Source organism: Chenopodium album, chromosome 26 (assembly GCF_948465745.1).
Source record: "Chenopodium album chromosome 26, dcCheAlbu1.1, whole genome shotgun sequence".
NCBI lineage: Eukaryota > Viridiplantae > Streptophyta > Magnoliopsida > Caryophyllales > Amaranthaceae > Chenopodium > Chenopodium album.
The window spans coordinates 10,206,821-10,224,558 of record NC_137859.1 but is presented as its reverse complement, the minus strand read 5'-3'; the positions used below and the strand labels follow the sequence as shown (position 1 = coordinate 10,224,558).

The window sequence follows — 17,738 nt, the reverse complement described above, 5'->3', positions numbered from 1 at the left end:
TATTTTTTTAATTTTTTTTTGTTTAGAGAGCCACAAGGGCGAGTTTTGTTTTCCTAGAAGATTTAAAAAATACAAGACTTGTGAAATTTATGTGGTGTAAAATGCAGTATAAAAGTTCTTAAATTTACTTGGTTGTTAATTAAATTCTTAATTTGTTTGGTGATAGTAATCTTTAGGTTATATCAAAATTCGATTCATAGTGGGGGAAGGGCGCCCAACAGGTTTTACGGCGAGTGAGAACGATTTATAGGGTTTTTCGAAGCTAAGGTAGGTTTTTCGGGGGAGGGGAGAGTTGTGTGGGGGGCGGGGAGGTCCGGCGAAGGGAGGCGAGTGGTAAGGGAGGTGCGACGAGTGGTTTGATGGGTGAAAAAGGTGAAAAGTGAAGTTTTTAGATGGTTGTTTGGTGGTGGTGGGACTGGTGGGCCTCATTCCCTTTGTTTTTAAAACAAACAGCATAAAAAATTAAGGTATTTTCATTCCATTCCTTGTGTTTTCCTTTGTTCATTCCATTCAGATTACCCGTGCGAACCAAACGGCCCCTAATTGTATTCATGTATCTTTTTATCGGAAGAAAGAAAAAAAAAAAAAAACTCACTAAAATGGAGCCTTAAAGCCCAATATTGAATTGATGTTCAATCCAATAGAATTAGACCCGAATTTTGACAAATCGGCCATTTCTCACTTCCCCCACCAAAATCTCCCCTACTTATGAATCCATAAACCCTTCTCTCTCTCTGTCTTTCTCACACAGGACGACCGCCATTATCCCTCCATATAATTATTTTTCTCTCTTCAATTTTTATGAAAACCAAAAATGGGGAAGCAAAGCAAAAGTAAGCTTAACCCACTAACCATAAACCCCTTAATTTTTCTGGGTTGTTATTAAAAATTCTTAATTTTTCTGGGTTGTTGATAAAAATTCTAACTTTGATTGTATTTGATATGATTGTTATTGCAGAGAGTAAGAGTAATAGGGTTTCATTGAAGAAGAAGTATAAGATTATAAAGAAAGTGAAAGAGCATCACAAGAAGAAAGCTAAGGAATCAAAAAAAGTTGGGACTAATAAGAAGAGTAAAATTGAAAAGGATCCTGGAACTCCTAATGCTTGGCCTTATAAGGAGCAGGTGCTTGAATCTCTCGTGGTTAAACGTGAAAAGGCCAAAGAAGAAGAGGAACAGAAGAAAGTTGCCAGTAAAGAAAGGGTATGTGATTTTAATTTGTTTTTTGTTATTGTAATTTGTTAAGGTTTTCATTGTAATTATATTGTATTTTTTTTTTATGTAATGTAATGTAATGTCATTGGTACGTTACTCTCGAGTCTCGACTCTTCAATTCACCTCAAGTACCCGTGTTGGATACGCGACAATTGGACATGGTTATGACATTTAGAAATTTAGATTTAAGAAACAAAATTATGCAAAAAGGGGTGGCATTTTGTCAGGGGCTTAGTGTTATGGAATAAGTATGTCATGAACTTAGTAAACATTTTGAATGTAAATTCAGATTTCCAATAGGAAAAGTGTTTGGAACTATGGATGTGATTGGAGAATGAAGACTTATTTCTAACATCTTAATTGTTTAGATCTAAATCAATTAATGATGACATTAGAGCAATTGACTCTTTTTTTTATTTTTTTTATTTTTTTTTATTGATTGATGGAAATTATGCTTTGGTATGAAGAGTGGATTACATTGATTGATGGAAATTATGCTTTGGTATTAAGATGTATGCTTTGGATGGAGTAAGGGTTTGAAGTTCAATCATTGTGTACATATGGTTTAATTTAGTTGATTAGCTTAGCTACTTTGGACTTTTTTTTTTTGGGTGTCTCTTGATAGAGTTGATCTTGTTAAAAGTTATTTTGATGACTGTGGAGCAAGAAAATAGGAGTAGTTATTAAATATCTAAGGTAGGTGAAGGGGGAGAAAAAAGATATGCTTTTGAAGAAAGTATACAAGTAATTGGTTTGCAAAATAATCCCGAGATGCTATTAACAATGCTTAAACACAGGCTAAACACTAACGGAGTTTGTTGTAGTATTTATTATGCACATAGCAACTTGACTAGACCCAAAGTTCTTAGGGGAATCATTTCTCCTGCCAACATCAGCTTCCATCAGTTTGTGTTTGCATCTGTGTGTTTGGAGCTTTGGATGGTGAGAATGGGAGGGGGTCAATGCACATCATTTAGCATGATATTGGCTATTGATACCTTTTGTTCTGATGTTGGTGGTTGACCAATATGTAGCTTGGTTTAGGCTGGTCTAATTACTTTAGTACGTTAGCAGAACTTTTGACTCACCCCTTCCAAAGGATGTGCTGTATAGAGTATGTTGTTGGTTGATTAGTCTGCATAGAAAATGTTTATAATTTAAGCATGATTACTCTTTTAGTGAAAAGCGGGAGGTATACAGGTTGTCTAAAATTTAAGCATGGTTGCTCTTTTAGTGAAAACTGGGAGGTATCATGTGTATGTAAGCTGATATGTTCTGATGCTTCCATTATGTTTGTAGGCTCAGAAAAGAAAGTTCGGATTACTTGAGGACAACACTGAGGAGCAACCTGCTGAGGAGGTTAAAGGAGCAGATCCAGCCAAAGAATACATTAAAAACCGAGGTATGTGAGGTTTGCAAAATAATAGAGTTTGCTACAACTTAAATTACAGGTATTTACTTACCTGTACATGATTTTCCTTGTAGTAGTGAACTAATGATTTTGAGATTTTATGCAGATAATTCTGACAGGGCGTTTTACAAGGAGCTAGTCAAGGTTATCGAGGCATCTGATGTTATTTTGGAAGTTCTTGATGCCCGTGATCCCCTTGGTACTAGATGTGTAGATATGGAGAAATTGGTTCTTAACTCGGGTCCCAGTAAGAAGCTTGTTTTGCTGTTGAATAAAATCGGTATGTTTTTCTTTTAGCTGCTTGATGTTTTGTTGTAAGACTAGATGTCCATTATGAAGTCCAAGTCTGCTGCCTTCATGCTAGTCAGATGCTCTGAAGACTTTATGCATGTTCAAATTATATTTTCCTGGCAGATAGTCATTGTTTTGGGGGTTGTGGTGGTTGTTGGTAGATGAGCATAAATTTGAACTAAGGCCCTGTTTGATTCACCTTAATTTTGCTGAACTGAAATTATTTTTACTGAACTGAACTTAATTTTACTGAACTGAAATTATTTTTACTGAACTTAAATTATTTTTACTGAACTGAAATTATTTTTACTGATTTTCAATTATAATTCTTCTTTAAGAAAACTGAATTTTACTGAACTGAACTTATTTTTACTGAACAGAAATTATTTTTACTGAACTGAACTTAATTTTACTGAACTGAACTTATTTTTACTGAACTGAAATTATTTTTACTTAATATTATTTTTTTAAGTTGAAGAGAACAGGGCCTAAGCTTGGTGCCGATATTATGAAATTTATATTGATTTATTCATTCTTTCATGTGCCTCTGAGATTGAGGGATTGTTTTTGTCCCTAGCCTAGTAACTTATGTTTTGGTAATGGATCACACCATGCTGGTGTCATTTTATAACAATTAATTATGTGCCTGAAGATTTAGGTAGTTTTTTTGCCCTTGTTTACCTCAAGTTTAAGCTATTCCATATTGAAGAAAGTTAGGGTATCCATCTGCTGTATTCTAAATTGTTGTCTATATATCAGATCTTGTACCTCGTGAAGCAGTTGAAAAATGGCTAAAATATCTTAGAGAAGAACTACCAGCAGTGGCCTTTAAGTGCAGCACCCAAGAGCAAAGATCAAACTTGGGGTGGAAGTCCTCAAAGTCCTCAAAGGCTGCTAAACCTAGCAACATTTTGCAGACCAGTGACTGTCTTGGAGCAGACACTCTAATAAAGTTGCTTAAAAATTACTCAAGGAGTCACGAGGTAAGAGTTTAAAGTCCGTGAAACTTTTTCAGACTTCCATCCATCAATGTATATCAGTTGATGTTACCTATTTTAGTACTGTGAGTCATCTTATCATTTAATCACTCACTCTCTGTTGATTTGGGGGCTTTGCAGATCAAAAAGTCAATAACTGTTGGCATTGTGGGGCTACCCAATGTTGGAAAGAGTAGTCTCATCAATAGTTTGAAGAGAAGCCATGTCGCTAATGTTGGTGCAACTCCTGGATTAACAAGGTCTCTGCAAGAAGTTCAGTTGGACAAGAATGTCAAGTTGATGGACTGTCCTGGAGTTGTTATGCTTAGATCTGGGCAGAGTGATGCAACTGTAGCCCTTAGAAATTGTAAAAGAATTGAAAAGCTTGAAGATCCTATTGCACCAGGTTACTATTTTCTATCTTCAGTCTTCAATTGGTTGTTGCTGTAATTGGTGCAATGTTTATGATCTAACGAGTAGGTTATTTGCTGATAGTCTAAATTTTTTAAATTTTCTGAGTCTCTTTTGTAGCCGGTTACAGATAGCAGTAGTGGAAATGAATTTAAGTGTAATTTAACAAGCAAAGTAACATCCTTGTCCATAGTAACACTATCTTATCCCCAAACTGATACTCTTTTTTATAATTGTCCGTTAACCCATAATACCGCTCCCCAAATGGTTTTGAATGGTAATGAATATTTGTTAAGAAACATAAATAATGTGGGTTGAACTAGCATTACCATGGGAATGGACATCGATTTTCTTACAAATTTATATAAAAGTCAATCCCATTGCCACATATTAGTAACACACTAACACTCAGCAAATGGGCCAATTTCTGAAACCAAACCACCAGACTATCCCAATCAATCTTGGATTCACAGAGGAGAATAGTCCATTTTTGTTTTGATTGATCCGCGTCTTATCCTCTAATTTGCTTCGTTGGTGAAGTTACTAAGACATTGCAATATGTCCTATTCTCTTTTTTGTTATGTTTGGAAGTTGAGTGCATACTTCATTAATTGCTCGATTATTGGATATTCAGTTGTTTTTTAACTCTTGTTTGTTTCTTTACTGAAGAAAGCGTTCTTTGGTACTAGTGTTTTTCCAAAAAAAAATTCCATTATAGGTTAATTTTTGTATTTTGAATTCTATATTAATTGTCTGTACAATCTACCTCTATGCAGTGAAGGAAATCCTAAATCTTTGCCCTGCCCAAGTGCTAATCACATTATATAAGGTCCCTAGCTTCGATACAGTTGATGACTTTCTGTTCAAGGTGGCCACTGTCAGGGGAAGACTTAAGAAAGGTGGTATTGTAGATATTGATGCAGCTGCAAGGATTGTTTTGTATGACTGGAATGAAGGTATGCTCAAGTTAGAAAAACAATCTTATGTTCCATGATTTCTCTCAGTACTCTTTGAAGACATGTAAGGAGTTGTTTTGTGAATATATTTGTCTATTTTCTTTGTTCCAGGTAAAATTCCTTATTATACTATGCCTCCAACAAGGAATCAAGGAGAAGTACCCGATTCTGAAACTAGGATTGTTACTGAACTTGGTAAGGAGTTCAATATAGATGAGGTCTATGGAACTGAAACTTCTTTCATTGGAAGCTTGAAGTCGGTTGATGATTTTGAAACTGTTGAGGTTCAACCAAATTGCCCATTGAACTTTGATCAACAGATGATTGAGGTTTGCTCTTTTCCCATTCAGTATTTTCTAACCATCCATTTTAATTTTAATACTTTTTTTTTTTCCTAAGCTTGGGAAAAAAAATGGTAGTTAGTTGGAAATACATGGTATGTAACTACATCCCTCATTTTCACCAAACAGGAAGATCAACAGCAGTCAATACAAAACAAGGTAGCCATCGATTTAAATGTAAATGGCGAAGATGAAGTTATGGAAGCTGAAGATGAGGAAACAGGAAAGACCAAGCTAAAAAGCTCAGCAAGCAAGCAAAATGAGAAGCTTTATGACGAAGAAGGAATGCTCAACACAAAAAAGAAGCGAGCAGAAAAGAAAAAACGAAAAAAGCTCAGCAAGCAAGTCGCATCAGAGGATGCAATGGATGGTGATTACGATTTCACAGTGGATTTCAAGCAAGGAGGATCGTCCATGAAAGTTGATGAAGATGACGATGAGGATGAAATCAAAGCCGAGGTGCCAATGGCTGGCATAGTGTTTGACGATGAGTGATAATACGTTGATTGATCTCTTTGATTCATTGTCTCACCCCAAATTTTTGGTAGTAGTTTACATTTTTTCTGAGGAAATTGCTGTATACGAGAATGCAAAATATTCAAAGTTATACATAGTGAAAGTTAGTTCCTTAAAAGTTTGTTTCATTGATACTTCGTATTACTTTCTGCATTCAGCAGTCAAAGCACCTTGCAGCCACCTTGCTTTTCGTAGTAAGCTGAACATTTTTTTTTTTTGTGTTTTGAAAAAGTTTTGAAGGGTTATTAGGTTAGGAAACTTGGGAATACCTTTTTTTTTTTTTTTTTTTTTTGGCAGCAGAAAGACGAACAAAAAACTAAGCCTTCTCTCCTAGCCTAGTTACTAGGGAGTTGGTTCTAGCCATGACACGACTAAAATATTGACACTTAGAAAAATTAAGACAAGAACACTCGGCTCTAAAATACATTTTCCTAACATAATAGACTTGATCCGATGGGGTTGGAGTATTCATTTTCCTCTCCCGTCCTGCATGAAGAGTGCCTTTTAGGCTTGATGGGTTTCTTGATCATTGTCTCCTCTATACGGGGCTTTTTGCCTTATTGCTGGAAGCATTGTAATTGTCTTTCTCTTCCTCGTTCCAACTAACCATTTTGTTTGTTCTTCCGTTCACTTAAGCTTCAGCATTTTGGATTTAGGTTAGATGGTACATACTTTAATATTGCCCCTTGAACTTCTTAATTATGGTTAAACTAGGAGCTTGTACTTTATTAGATACCTAGTACATTAGTTTATTTTATGATGAATGAGGAATGACACCTTCAAGTGATGAAAGTTGGCATATTATAATGATTTGTGATTTCATTAATAAATGGTAATTTTTGGCTTAAACTTCAATTTAATAGAATCATCTAATCTTACGCATTGGTACTGACAATTAGGCGTGACATTATTGATAGGCAATTAGGCACACTAACATACTTTTTAATTGTTTATTACAACTTGTAATTTTGTTTTCGTTCTAAATTCAAAGAATGCTGCTTTGAAAAATCTTCAAATAGATTCTCCCGTGCTTAAACTTGTATTAACAGGAATCAGTTTTCTAGCTTGCTTAGACGGCTGATGTTCCATAGGCTTATACCCTACTCTAATACTCTCCATATTGCCGTCGCTATTACTGACAGATGTATGCACCTCACACGTCGTAAATGAATGGACAAATGGTGCATGATAACACAAGTCATTGGTTATATACTTATATAGATAATAGATACCGTATTCATAATAGTTTGCCACAAGAATAGAAAACATAAACCCTAGCCTCCTTTTCTCTCTTCTCTCTCCTAAACCTAGTCTCCATTGTCAATTTTCAAGGGGCTTCCATCGGATTTCACCGGTGGAAAGCCCCAATCTTTATTTTCTTTTAAGCCTTTTGTTTTAGGTTACAATAATGTCTCCCTCGAAAGAAAGGGTTTATCTCCTTCGAAAGACAAGGTTTTTTCGATCTCCTTCGAAAGACAAGGTTTTTCGTACTCCTTCAAAAGACAAGGTTTTATTTGTGCTTAATTTGGTCTCCGGTTGTGCGGGGCTACTATTGATTAGGGCTCGGATTCGGGTTACGGAATCAGCACAAGAATTAACTTTCTTACAAAATTGTGAAGCGACGACGAATCCACTCAAAAAGTTGTATGAGACAACGAATCGAGAATATGCCGAATTGTTATATTTATGTATTTGGATTCTTAGCCCTTCCCCGATTAATTCTTGTTTGATTTTGTTAAATTCGTTTTCATTATCGTTCATTGTCAATTGTAGATGCCGTATGGCTTATATTAATGAAATTTAGTGTCCTTTGGGACTTCTTTCAAAAAAAAAAAAATAATAGTTTTTCAAAAAAAAAAATAATAGTTTGCCACAAGGAAGGGTATTAAGGGGAAATTAAGTGAGATACGAGTACAAGTAACAAATTTTCATTTTTTTTGGTATCAATAATATATTTTTATACAAGAACAATATCTCAAATATAATACGAGTAATATTTATAATGTTAATTTATTTTATTTATAAAATTATTTGAAAGATATATACAACGGATGTGTTTTATACAATATGTGACTACGACCACTACGTCTTACGCAAAAGTTCGAGATCGAGACGAGGGCATGTGGGCGTGGGGTGTCAATGTGTCATGTCACCGGAATTATTTGATTATTTGTTGGCAATCTTGGCAATAAAACAGAAACTTTTGAATTTCATAAACTTGTGAATAATCCCACGAAGCTTCTTATAGTAACAATTGCATGCCAAATTGCCAGCCAGCCGAACACTGAGTTCCTAACCTCTCAAGAAATTGAACAAATTCAAGGTTTTGTCATTTTCTCTCTCCTCTGTAATCTTTCTAATCTTGTTAAGTTTTCTGGGTTGTTTATTGTTGTTAAAAATTTTGCTAAACTGGGTTTTGTTGCTATTTTTTTTGTGATTTGGAAGTTGTGTTTGTAAATTGGAGAAATGTTCGTTTCATACATTTTGCATGTTTGTGTTTTTGCCCCCAAATTGTTTGATAAATGTCTAGTATTAGATTGAATATTATTGTTAGATGAGTATATTTAGTGCATGAATGTAAAAGTTGGAGGGTTGATGAATTTATTTATGCTTGTTAATTGTTGGGAATTGATAATATCAGAAGCTATGTTTTAACTTCTATAAAAGTGCTAATTTTGCTCCATTTTTGGGTAAAATTTAAAGTAATTTGATGATAATAGAGTACTCATATAATGCTAATTAGGGAGTTGAAAGCAAAGTTTATGGATATCTTCTGAATTGGTAATGTTGTTGGACTCAAGATTTATTAAGTAAGAATCCTTGTTACAAACCTTTTATATCGAAACTCGAACAACTGTAGTTCTGGAACTAATCTAGCTTAGTTACAGGGTCATGTAGACGATGTAGTTATTGAAACTCGAAGAAATATAGTTCTGAAACTAATCTACCTTAGTTACAGGGTCATGTAATTTATTGAAACTCGAAGAAATATAGTTCTGAAACTAATCTAGCTTAGTTAAAGGTTCATGTAATTTAGAAAAGGAGGGTTTGGTTTGAATTGTCTTAAATGCATATTCTGCATTCTAAAGTGAAGTATGTCTTTAACTTTATTTTTTTGACGGGAACTATGTCTTTATCAAATGACTGATGTTCACTTTGAATTGATGTGGGGAAGGCTCTTCTTGGAAGAACTTGTACAATCTTGGTAGAAATTAATTTAACAAATTAATATACATAGTACTTACAAACAACCTCACTTCTGTTAAATCTTATCATCATTAATTTATAAGGAAGGGGTAATGGCAACTTAAGGTAGAATTGCAATGATCTTTCTAATTTACTATTACATTGGATCGCAAGGGATGGAGGAGGAATATTTATGTCGATGACTGCACGGAATAATCAAACTTGGTTCATGTTAGCCGACCTCACTTATGGGATTAAGGCTTTGATTGATTTCTAATTTACTATTAGTATACAAGAGCGCAAAAGGCCCTCTTTTAACTTTGTAAGAGAGTTGAATCAACTACCTTTTTTTGGTTTATAACTATATACGTAGGCTAACTTCTGTAATATTATGGATGAACTTCTTGAAAAAAAGGGAAATGTTTGTCATATTGGGTGCCAAGTCATTGGTATATTCACAATTAGCTAGAATGGCCTGGGTTGCTCTACTGCTGTTGTTTCACTTGAGGCTCAAACTTAATGCTCTTCATGTTTATGCATGAAATTCTGTATCTTGTAACAGTTTGTAATATTAATGAAATCGAATCTGGTAATTATAGTGTGTTTTGTGTGAGGCAAAATGAGTGCTTACTGCTTATATATCATATATTGGAGAATGATGGGGAATGCATTTGTATGAAAGCTAAGGTAATCTTCCATGAGATTCCTATCTTTTTGTACTTAGAAGATTTTATCTGCTATGCTAGATCGATATCCATCTGCTCCTCCGATGATTTTTAAACATCAACATACATTGACTAAATGCAGAATAACATTGTCTTTGATATTTCTTGATAGAAGTTTCTTATTTATCCTCAATTCTTCAGGATGCAAGTTCTCTCTATTTTCTTTTTCTTTTGGCCCTTTCTTCCTGAATTACCTCCTTGACTCTGGTCTGTTTCTGATAATGTACATTTTAATCTTGTAGCTGATTTGAGCACTAAAGTCTCAACACCTAAACACTTCAGACACAAACATCATGTTCAAATTTCCGGAGCATCAGGTTGCTGGCCACCTGGCCCTTGGGGGAAAATTAGGCCCACAGATAGACGAATCAGGGCGCTTTTGCAAGCCTCTCCAGGAGGATGAACGAGGCTCTAGAGAGGTTGCTTTCTATGAAGCACTCTATTCTACCTCAAAAGTCAAAAAGCAAATTCTCCGCTTCTTCCCTGTATTTTATGGTACACATATTATTGAGGCGTCTGATGGATCTGGACTGCATCCTCATCTTGTTTTGCAAGATGTTGTCTCGGATTACATAAAACCGTGCATCATGGACATCAAAATCGGATCCAGGACATGGTATCCTCAAGCATCGGAGGATTACGTTGCGAAGTGCCTCCGCAAAGATAGAGGAACCACCAGCCTTTCTTTGGGTTTCAGGATATCTGGCCTGCAGATATACCAAGGTAAAAAATCTGGTTATTGGAAACCTGACAGGAAGCAAATTCAGAAGTTTACAGCAGATGATGTCAGATCAGTTTTGAGGAAGTTTGTGTCTTCAAATCAAGTAGGTGATTCAGATTGCAAGCCTGATTCTGCACCAGCTTGTTATTTGTATGGTGGTTTCTCTGGAATTTTTCAACAATTGCTGGAACTAAAATCATGGTTTGAGGATCAAACAGATTTTCACTTTAACTCTTGCTCGATCCTCTTAATCTACGATGGTGAATCAGAAAAGAACGGTGGAAATCCTCAGTCTACGATTAAGCTTATTGATTTTGCACACGTGTTTGAAGGCAACAATGTTATCGACCATAACTTCTTGGGTGGTCTTTCCTCGCTAATCAAATTCATTTCAGAGGCATCTGCCACACAGCTCAGCAAACCCAAATGGTTGGATGCTCCGGCTGCTTAAAGATGTTTAAGTTTCTCATGCTTTTTCGACTGTCAAAACTGTAGTTCCGATTTCTAGTTCTGAACTATCAGTTTGATGCTATAGCTCGCTACTTTTTGGAAAGCTACAGCTTTGGCATGCTATGGAGGAAATAGTGTTCTTGGTAATTTGCACCTTGTTTAATCAACTAGCTGATCATGAAGCCTCGGCTCGCATTGGCTACTAATACTTTTATTTCATCAGAATAGAGTGTGTGAAGATATGAAGTATGTGATTTTCTTGGAAAAACAAGTGGGTTTTTAAGGATGTCAGTAGTTGATTATAGCAGGTTATTGAGGGTTGTCTAGTGTACAACTTGATTTATAGAATTCAGCAATATCAATACATAATTGAAGGACAGTTTGGCATTAAAACTTTAAGAGTACAATTAATTTGTTTTTCAAGTCGATTTCAGGTCAGGATTTGACACCTCTAACACCACCGTGTTGATAAAAAATAAAAATAGATGGTACAACTAGAAGATTTGTGTGCAAGTCGTAATTCTACATATGGGCGGGATATGGGCCCATTGCTTGGGATACGGTCCAGTTGCTCTTACAAGCCAACCAATTTCCCACCTTGTAGATAGATACAATTGCACATATCAAATCTTTTTTGTTCCATCAATTTAATGCTCCTACTCGAGTCACAAGCTTGCGTTACTAAGCTCAGCAATTAATATTAGCCTTTTAATGGTATATTAATTAGTACAAAATCGTGTAATTTAATGATATGGGAACCCTTTCATGACGAAATTTAGCATTATTGGTTTTCTATTTCATTGGAAATGGTTCTTAAGATTGTATCCTATAAAGCTCATGTGGTTTCTAGTTTTCTTTCATGTTTATAGTTTTATGTTATGAAATCAATACCTAGTGGTGTAATAGAAATCAATTTCATGCATTGTTTTATGTATTAAAAAATGTCTCGATGCGAGTAACCAAAGTGTTGGAATATATATATTTTAATTATTTTTATCAATGAAATTTTTGAGCAACTATTAATGTTAAGACCTTAAAAGGCAGAAACAACACTCATAATCTCATACTCGTACTATATTCAATATCGTATTAAGCACAGTTGTAAACAAGATTACAAAGTTCAAAACTTTTTCCACAAGCCGTTAAAAAGGATGAAGTTACTTGAATTAGAGGAATCAAAACTATAATACATTAGTAATTTGGTGATGTTATGAAATAAATGACCATCAAAATTCAAAGGAAAACCCTAAAAAAAATTAGGGATTGTTGAGAAAAAATAGAAAGTCCAATTAAGAAGATTAGTGTGCAAATCGGAGTGTTCATTTTAGGCGGGTACCCATTACTTCCGAACCCAAGGAGGGAACCATAGTAACTTGGGCCTGCTGCTCTCTCAAAGCCAACAGTTAAAACCACCCCTTTCTACCCAACTACACCACTTTCTCAATTCTTTATTGTTCCATCTATTTATTGCCCCCACTCGGGTCACAAGCCCACGTTACTGAGCCCAGCAGTAACTATTACCCTTTTCATGGTATTATTAATTGGTGCAAATTCACGTAATTTAACGATATGGGAACCCTTTCTTTTCTAAATTATACGAAGTATGCAACAGAGTTTCCTTCTACTCATCATTCATCAATAAAATACGATCAATTACATTAAAATCATCTCATTCCGATACAAGTAATGCTACTATGTAGTGAAAATTACTTGTTAATTACTTCCTCCGTATTTAATTACTTGTTTCATAACTTCATACACGGAGTATTATCTGGAAATGCTTATATGTGACAAACCATGCTATTCAAATTTTCCACAGCGTAGCCTTATGGAATGGATCAATCAGTATTGTACTACTTCCTCCGTATTTAATTTTTTACTTGTTTCATAACTTCAGGCACGAAGTATTCTATAAAAGTGCTACTATGTGGCGAACCATGCTATTCAAAATTTCCATAGCCTTATGGATTGGATTAATCACTATAGCATTTCTTTCTCTGTATTAAATTACTTGTTCATAACTTCATGTACGGAACTTTAGGAGGAATAATAATGAAAAGTAATTAAAAAAACGATGAAAGTAGGGTTGATTGAAAATTATTAAAAAAAATCTATAAAAGTGTAAGTGAATATATGTCCGGAAGAGAGAGAACATGAAAATATTTAAAATATTATATGAGGGACCATTAGTGGAAAGAAAAGTAGTAAAATATTATTAATGCTACTATGTGGCGAACCATGCTATTTAAAATAAAGTATTTCTTTGTATTTTATTACTTGTTTCATAACTTCATGTACGAAGTTTTATGCATAGGGTTTTAGAAGGAATAATAGTGAAAAGTAACCAAAAAAAATAAAAGGATGAAGTAGGAATGATTGAAACCATGCTATAGTAAAGCCATTGGTTGCCCAAGCCAATGGTGGTCATCAAATATTTAATACATATCTCTCTCTTCCATCTCATTTATGCCCAATTCTCATACCCACCTATGACCATAAACTCTCATTGGTTGCCCACTACTGCCCTACTCATAAATAATTTCTTTATTATACTTGTACAAAGAAAATAAAAAATAAATACTATCATCCAATTATAGATGGACAAGTGGCGGACTCAAATTCTTTGCCCACCTTTTGCCAAAGGTCATGGCCATGACCTGGTCATAACATTTCTCTCTCCAAAATTGATGAAATTTTCTTTTTTAAATATCATTTCATTTTCTCTCTCCTCATGCCCACTACAAAAGGGCAACCAATGGCTTTAAATGTGACAAACCATGGTATTTAAAATAAAGCAAGTTAAAGTGGGAAGAAAAGTGTAAAATACTAGGTTAGGTCAGTAATTTTCAAATGAATTTTTTTTGAAAAAAAATGTTGGTCCAATTGGAGTATCAGCCAAGTGGGTACTAATGGGCCGAGGAGGCGCAAGCCCGTAATCCTTCCACTGCCATGAGCGGGTAGGTTTTCGTTGCTCTGTGAAACCAGCCTCACGCGGTCCCCTCCACTTTAGGGCCCAAGAAGATCGGGCTTTCGCCTAACCCACATGGGCCAACTCTAGACTTGGATAGGGCGGGCCAGCATATGCCAACCATAACCCGACCCAATTAGCCGATACCCTGTTCCAACACCTTGGTGCTCCCACTCGGGTCACAAGTCCACGTTACCGAACTCAGCGACATGTTAATACCATATTTAGATTTATAAATTATGAAAATATTTTGTGAACTTTCGATGTGGGACTTAACTTCTCTTTTGGATTATGTTAAATTTCTTTCACTAATATCTTATTTAAAGCGTAGAGATTGTTTTAGCTGCCTCAATGTACCTCTTGTGCTGTTGTGCATAGTACTAGTTTACCATTGAACGATAGATTTTTCATTTGTAAAAAAACAATGCAAATCAACGTCGGAAGTGCGTATTAACACACGAATGAAAAGTTAAATTGTATTAACGAAATTGATCCCACAATCTCATAGTTTTGAGTCATTTGAAACACAAACTCTGCTAGTATACCACATGTCCACATATAGTACTTGCCTACTTGGTAAAACACTATTCATTTGGAAGCTAAGGGAAGTGCAAAACTTTTCAAAGAGTTTTAGATAAGACCAACTTGTATTATTAGAGGAACCTAAATTTTTAGTAAATTACTAAACTAGTACGAAGTATTAATTTGTTGAAATTCTTAAAACTCACCACACTTTCTGACTTTTTTTTTGTGGTTCTCTATTTTATTGGAAAAGACTCTTAAGATTGTACTACTTGTTATCCTATGAAACTCGATCATCATGTATCATGTGGTTATCGTTTTTTATGACAACATAAATTGTAAGGAGTTGCAATTTTCTTCCCCAAAAACTAGAGTTTAGGAATGCTAAGACTCCATGAGTATGAGTACTCTGTAATATACTTCGTACTTCGTATTATTTATTTTTTTTCAGGTCAGAAAAAGGGTCTATTGAGCTGAAATGTCTCATAAGTCAACCTGGTCCATATTACCGAGCTAGGGTTTTGAAAGTGGAGGGAAAGGGTATGAGGATTCACACCCGAAATTGCCTTTAATTCTGCAACCTGTTGAGTATGAGATTACAAACCTTACAATTAACCAAGATTTGCCTACGTACACTGGAAAATACTCCGTAATAATTGGATAACAATAGACATAGGAACATAGCCCTCATATAAAATCATGCTGAAAAATCAAGGGACACATTACTTTTAACGACCCACCGATAATATAAACGATGTGTATTAAACTTTATTAAATACTACGTATAAATTAAAAATATTGAAAGTATATATTGGATATTTGGATTATATAGAAAATTAAAAATGATTAGGACGAAAATAAACATTTTAAAAAATAATGGTCCAATAACTAATTTACAAGTCATTTTCCTGTTGGTACCCCTTACAATTAAGATTATCCCCACTTGCATTCAGCAGTGGTTACGCTGCTCTGCTTAAGCCAACAACCTAAAGTAAGTACCCCGAACAAGATCAATGCTTGCGCAATTGTTCCAGAACCTTAATGCTCCCATTTGGGTTACAAGCTCTCGCTACTAAGCTCAGCAAACCTTTGAATTTGGTATGTGTGTATTAACTACACAATTAATGTTGTGATTAATAAATGTGAGAAATTTTAAATTATGGCGTTCCTAAAATTATCTATGTGCCACGTGACCTTGGACTTCTTCCTACATTACACTACACGTCTACACCACATCATCAACCAAGAATAATTATTATATGTCATTATTAAAAAAAAATGTATACCAATAGGTTTGAACATTAAAACTCATTCAATGAAAATAATTAAAATTGTTCAGAATAGCACTTGGAATATCACACAGTAGTTATTATCCTATAAGAAAAACAAGCTTTTATAAGGTTTTGAGAGCTTTTGCTAATTTTCAAATGTGTTAAGTTTTGTTTTAGACTTTTAGCCAACATATTGTCATTGTTTTATTGCATACTTTAAGTAATTGTTAATATATCACGTACTTGCAATATTGCAATGAGGACGATGTTGAAATGTGAACGAATCTTTGTGTTAAAACAGGAAAAAAAAAATTTATACTCCATTATAATTAATCTCCGTCTGAAATTTTATATTAAAAAAAATTGCTATTGGTATAAAAAAATGGTGGTCCATTAGGAGTTTGTAATCAACTGTGCCCGGCTTTGTAAGGGAGAAGATACCGTGTTTCGGATGCGACCTCATCCGTCCTCTGTGGGGATTGTTTTCGGTCTATCCTACGGCCCTGCATATGTGTTAGCCAGTAGCTTATGTTCCATTCGTATGTTGAATGAGCTACCGCCCTTACCGAACACAGATGCTCTTAAACTTCCACATGTTCCACCACTTTAATGCTCCCACTTGGGTCACAAGCTTGCGTTACCTAGCTCAACAATAATCATAACATTAGACAATATATGAATATAAAAATACTGGTGTAATTGATTGATATGGGAGTTTTGGAACCTTTTTTATTACTAGTTAGTTTCCCTTTGTTTCAACGTTTTTTATTACTACAGCATTTTGATCTGGTTATTGAAAACTTTGTCAAAAAGTACATTTAGAAGTTTATAGTGCATGATATCAGATCAGTTTTGAGGAAGTTTAATTTTTATGTTCAACTGAACTATTATATGAAGATTATACATCTAATAATTAAGATATTATATAGCTAATTATGCACATTTTGGTTTTTGGTGGTACTTCTACTACACTCTATTTATGTCACAAGTTGTAAGTGTTCTACAACCTGTTACAATTCCTTTGTTGTTTAAGATTTGAGATCATGGGTTTGGTTCTTTCATTTCATTGATCGCTTCCTTTCCTTGAGATAGGAGGACCATTATGATCGTGTATACCTTTTCAATTTGGAAAATAATTACTGAGGAATTATAACCCATTTGATCTACCCTAGTCCCTAGCTATAATGAATTAAGGACGCCATCTAGAAGGTATCTATTACATACTACGGAGTACTAAAAGCAAATCTAAAATGACACTTGTCAACGTGTTATTGAAAATTTTCTCTCCAAATTTACTTTCTGAAAAAAAAAATATTGTTTTAGAAAAGAAGGTTTGTTTTCAATTTATGATAATCACTTCATATAAAATCTAAAGTAAACTTCTTAAAACATCAAATTGCCTATTAAAACCCTTTATTTATTTATTTATTTATTACTATTTTAATATTGTATATATTTTGTTCATATTTTTTTAATACTTGGTGACTCGATTTATTATATTTCATATCTTTCTTTAGAAAATTATTTTCATTATATGATCTATTTAACAACCGTGCATTGTACGGTACTTAACCTAGTAATTGATAATTTTGAACATAAAAGTGGACACTTGTCATAACCTATAAATATTTTTTTTTTTGACAAACACATGATTTAATTTCATCACTTGATTAATTATTATTATTATTATTATTATTATTATTTTTTACACAGCACTTGAAATTTAGTCCATTAAAATGTTTGATTAATGATCAGTAAATATGACTACTTTTAAACA

The 17,738-nt window shown here is 34.3% G+C and overlaps 1 protein-coding gene and 1 pseudogene across 2 annotated transcripts; both read left to right on the top strand.

The window, feature by feature from the left end:
• Positions 1 to 715: 715 nt before the first annotated feature.
• Positions 716 to 6,246, top strand: LOC145617310 (guanine nucleotide-binding protein-like NSN1). Its single transcript, XM_081672002.1, has 9 exons — positions 716 to 833; positions 959 to 1,203; positions 2,515 to 2,617; positions 2,733 to 2,906; positions 3,677 to 3,900; positions 4,036 to 4,300; positions 5,082 to 5,261; positions 5,373 to 5,590; positions 5,732 to 6,246. The coding sequence occupies exons 1-9, from the start codon at positions 815 to 817 to the stop codon at positions 6,095 to 6,097; spliced, it is 1,794 nt and encodes a 597-aa protein (XP_081528128.1). The 5' UTR covers positions 716 to 814; the 3' UTR covers positions 6,098 to 6,246.
• Positions 6,247 to 8,349: 2,103 nt separating this feature from the next.
• LOC145618356 (inositol polyphosphate multikinase beta pseudogene) lies at positions 8,350 to 11,499 on the top strand (annotated as a pseudogene). Its single transcript, XR_014107903.1, has 2 exons — positions 8,350 to 8,441; positions 10,272 to 11,499. The product of XR_014107903.1 is annotated as an inositol polyphosphate multikinase beta pseudogene (transcript).
• The last annotated feature ends 6,239 nt before the right edge of the window (positions 11,500 to 17,738 follow it).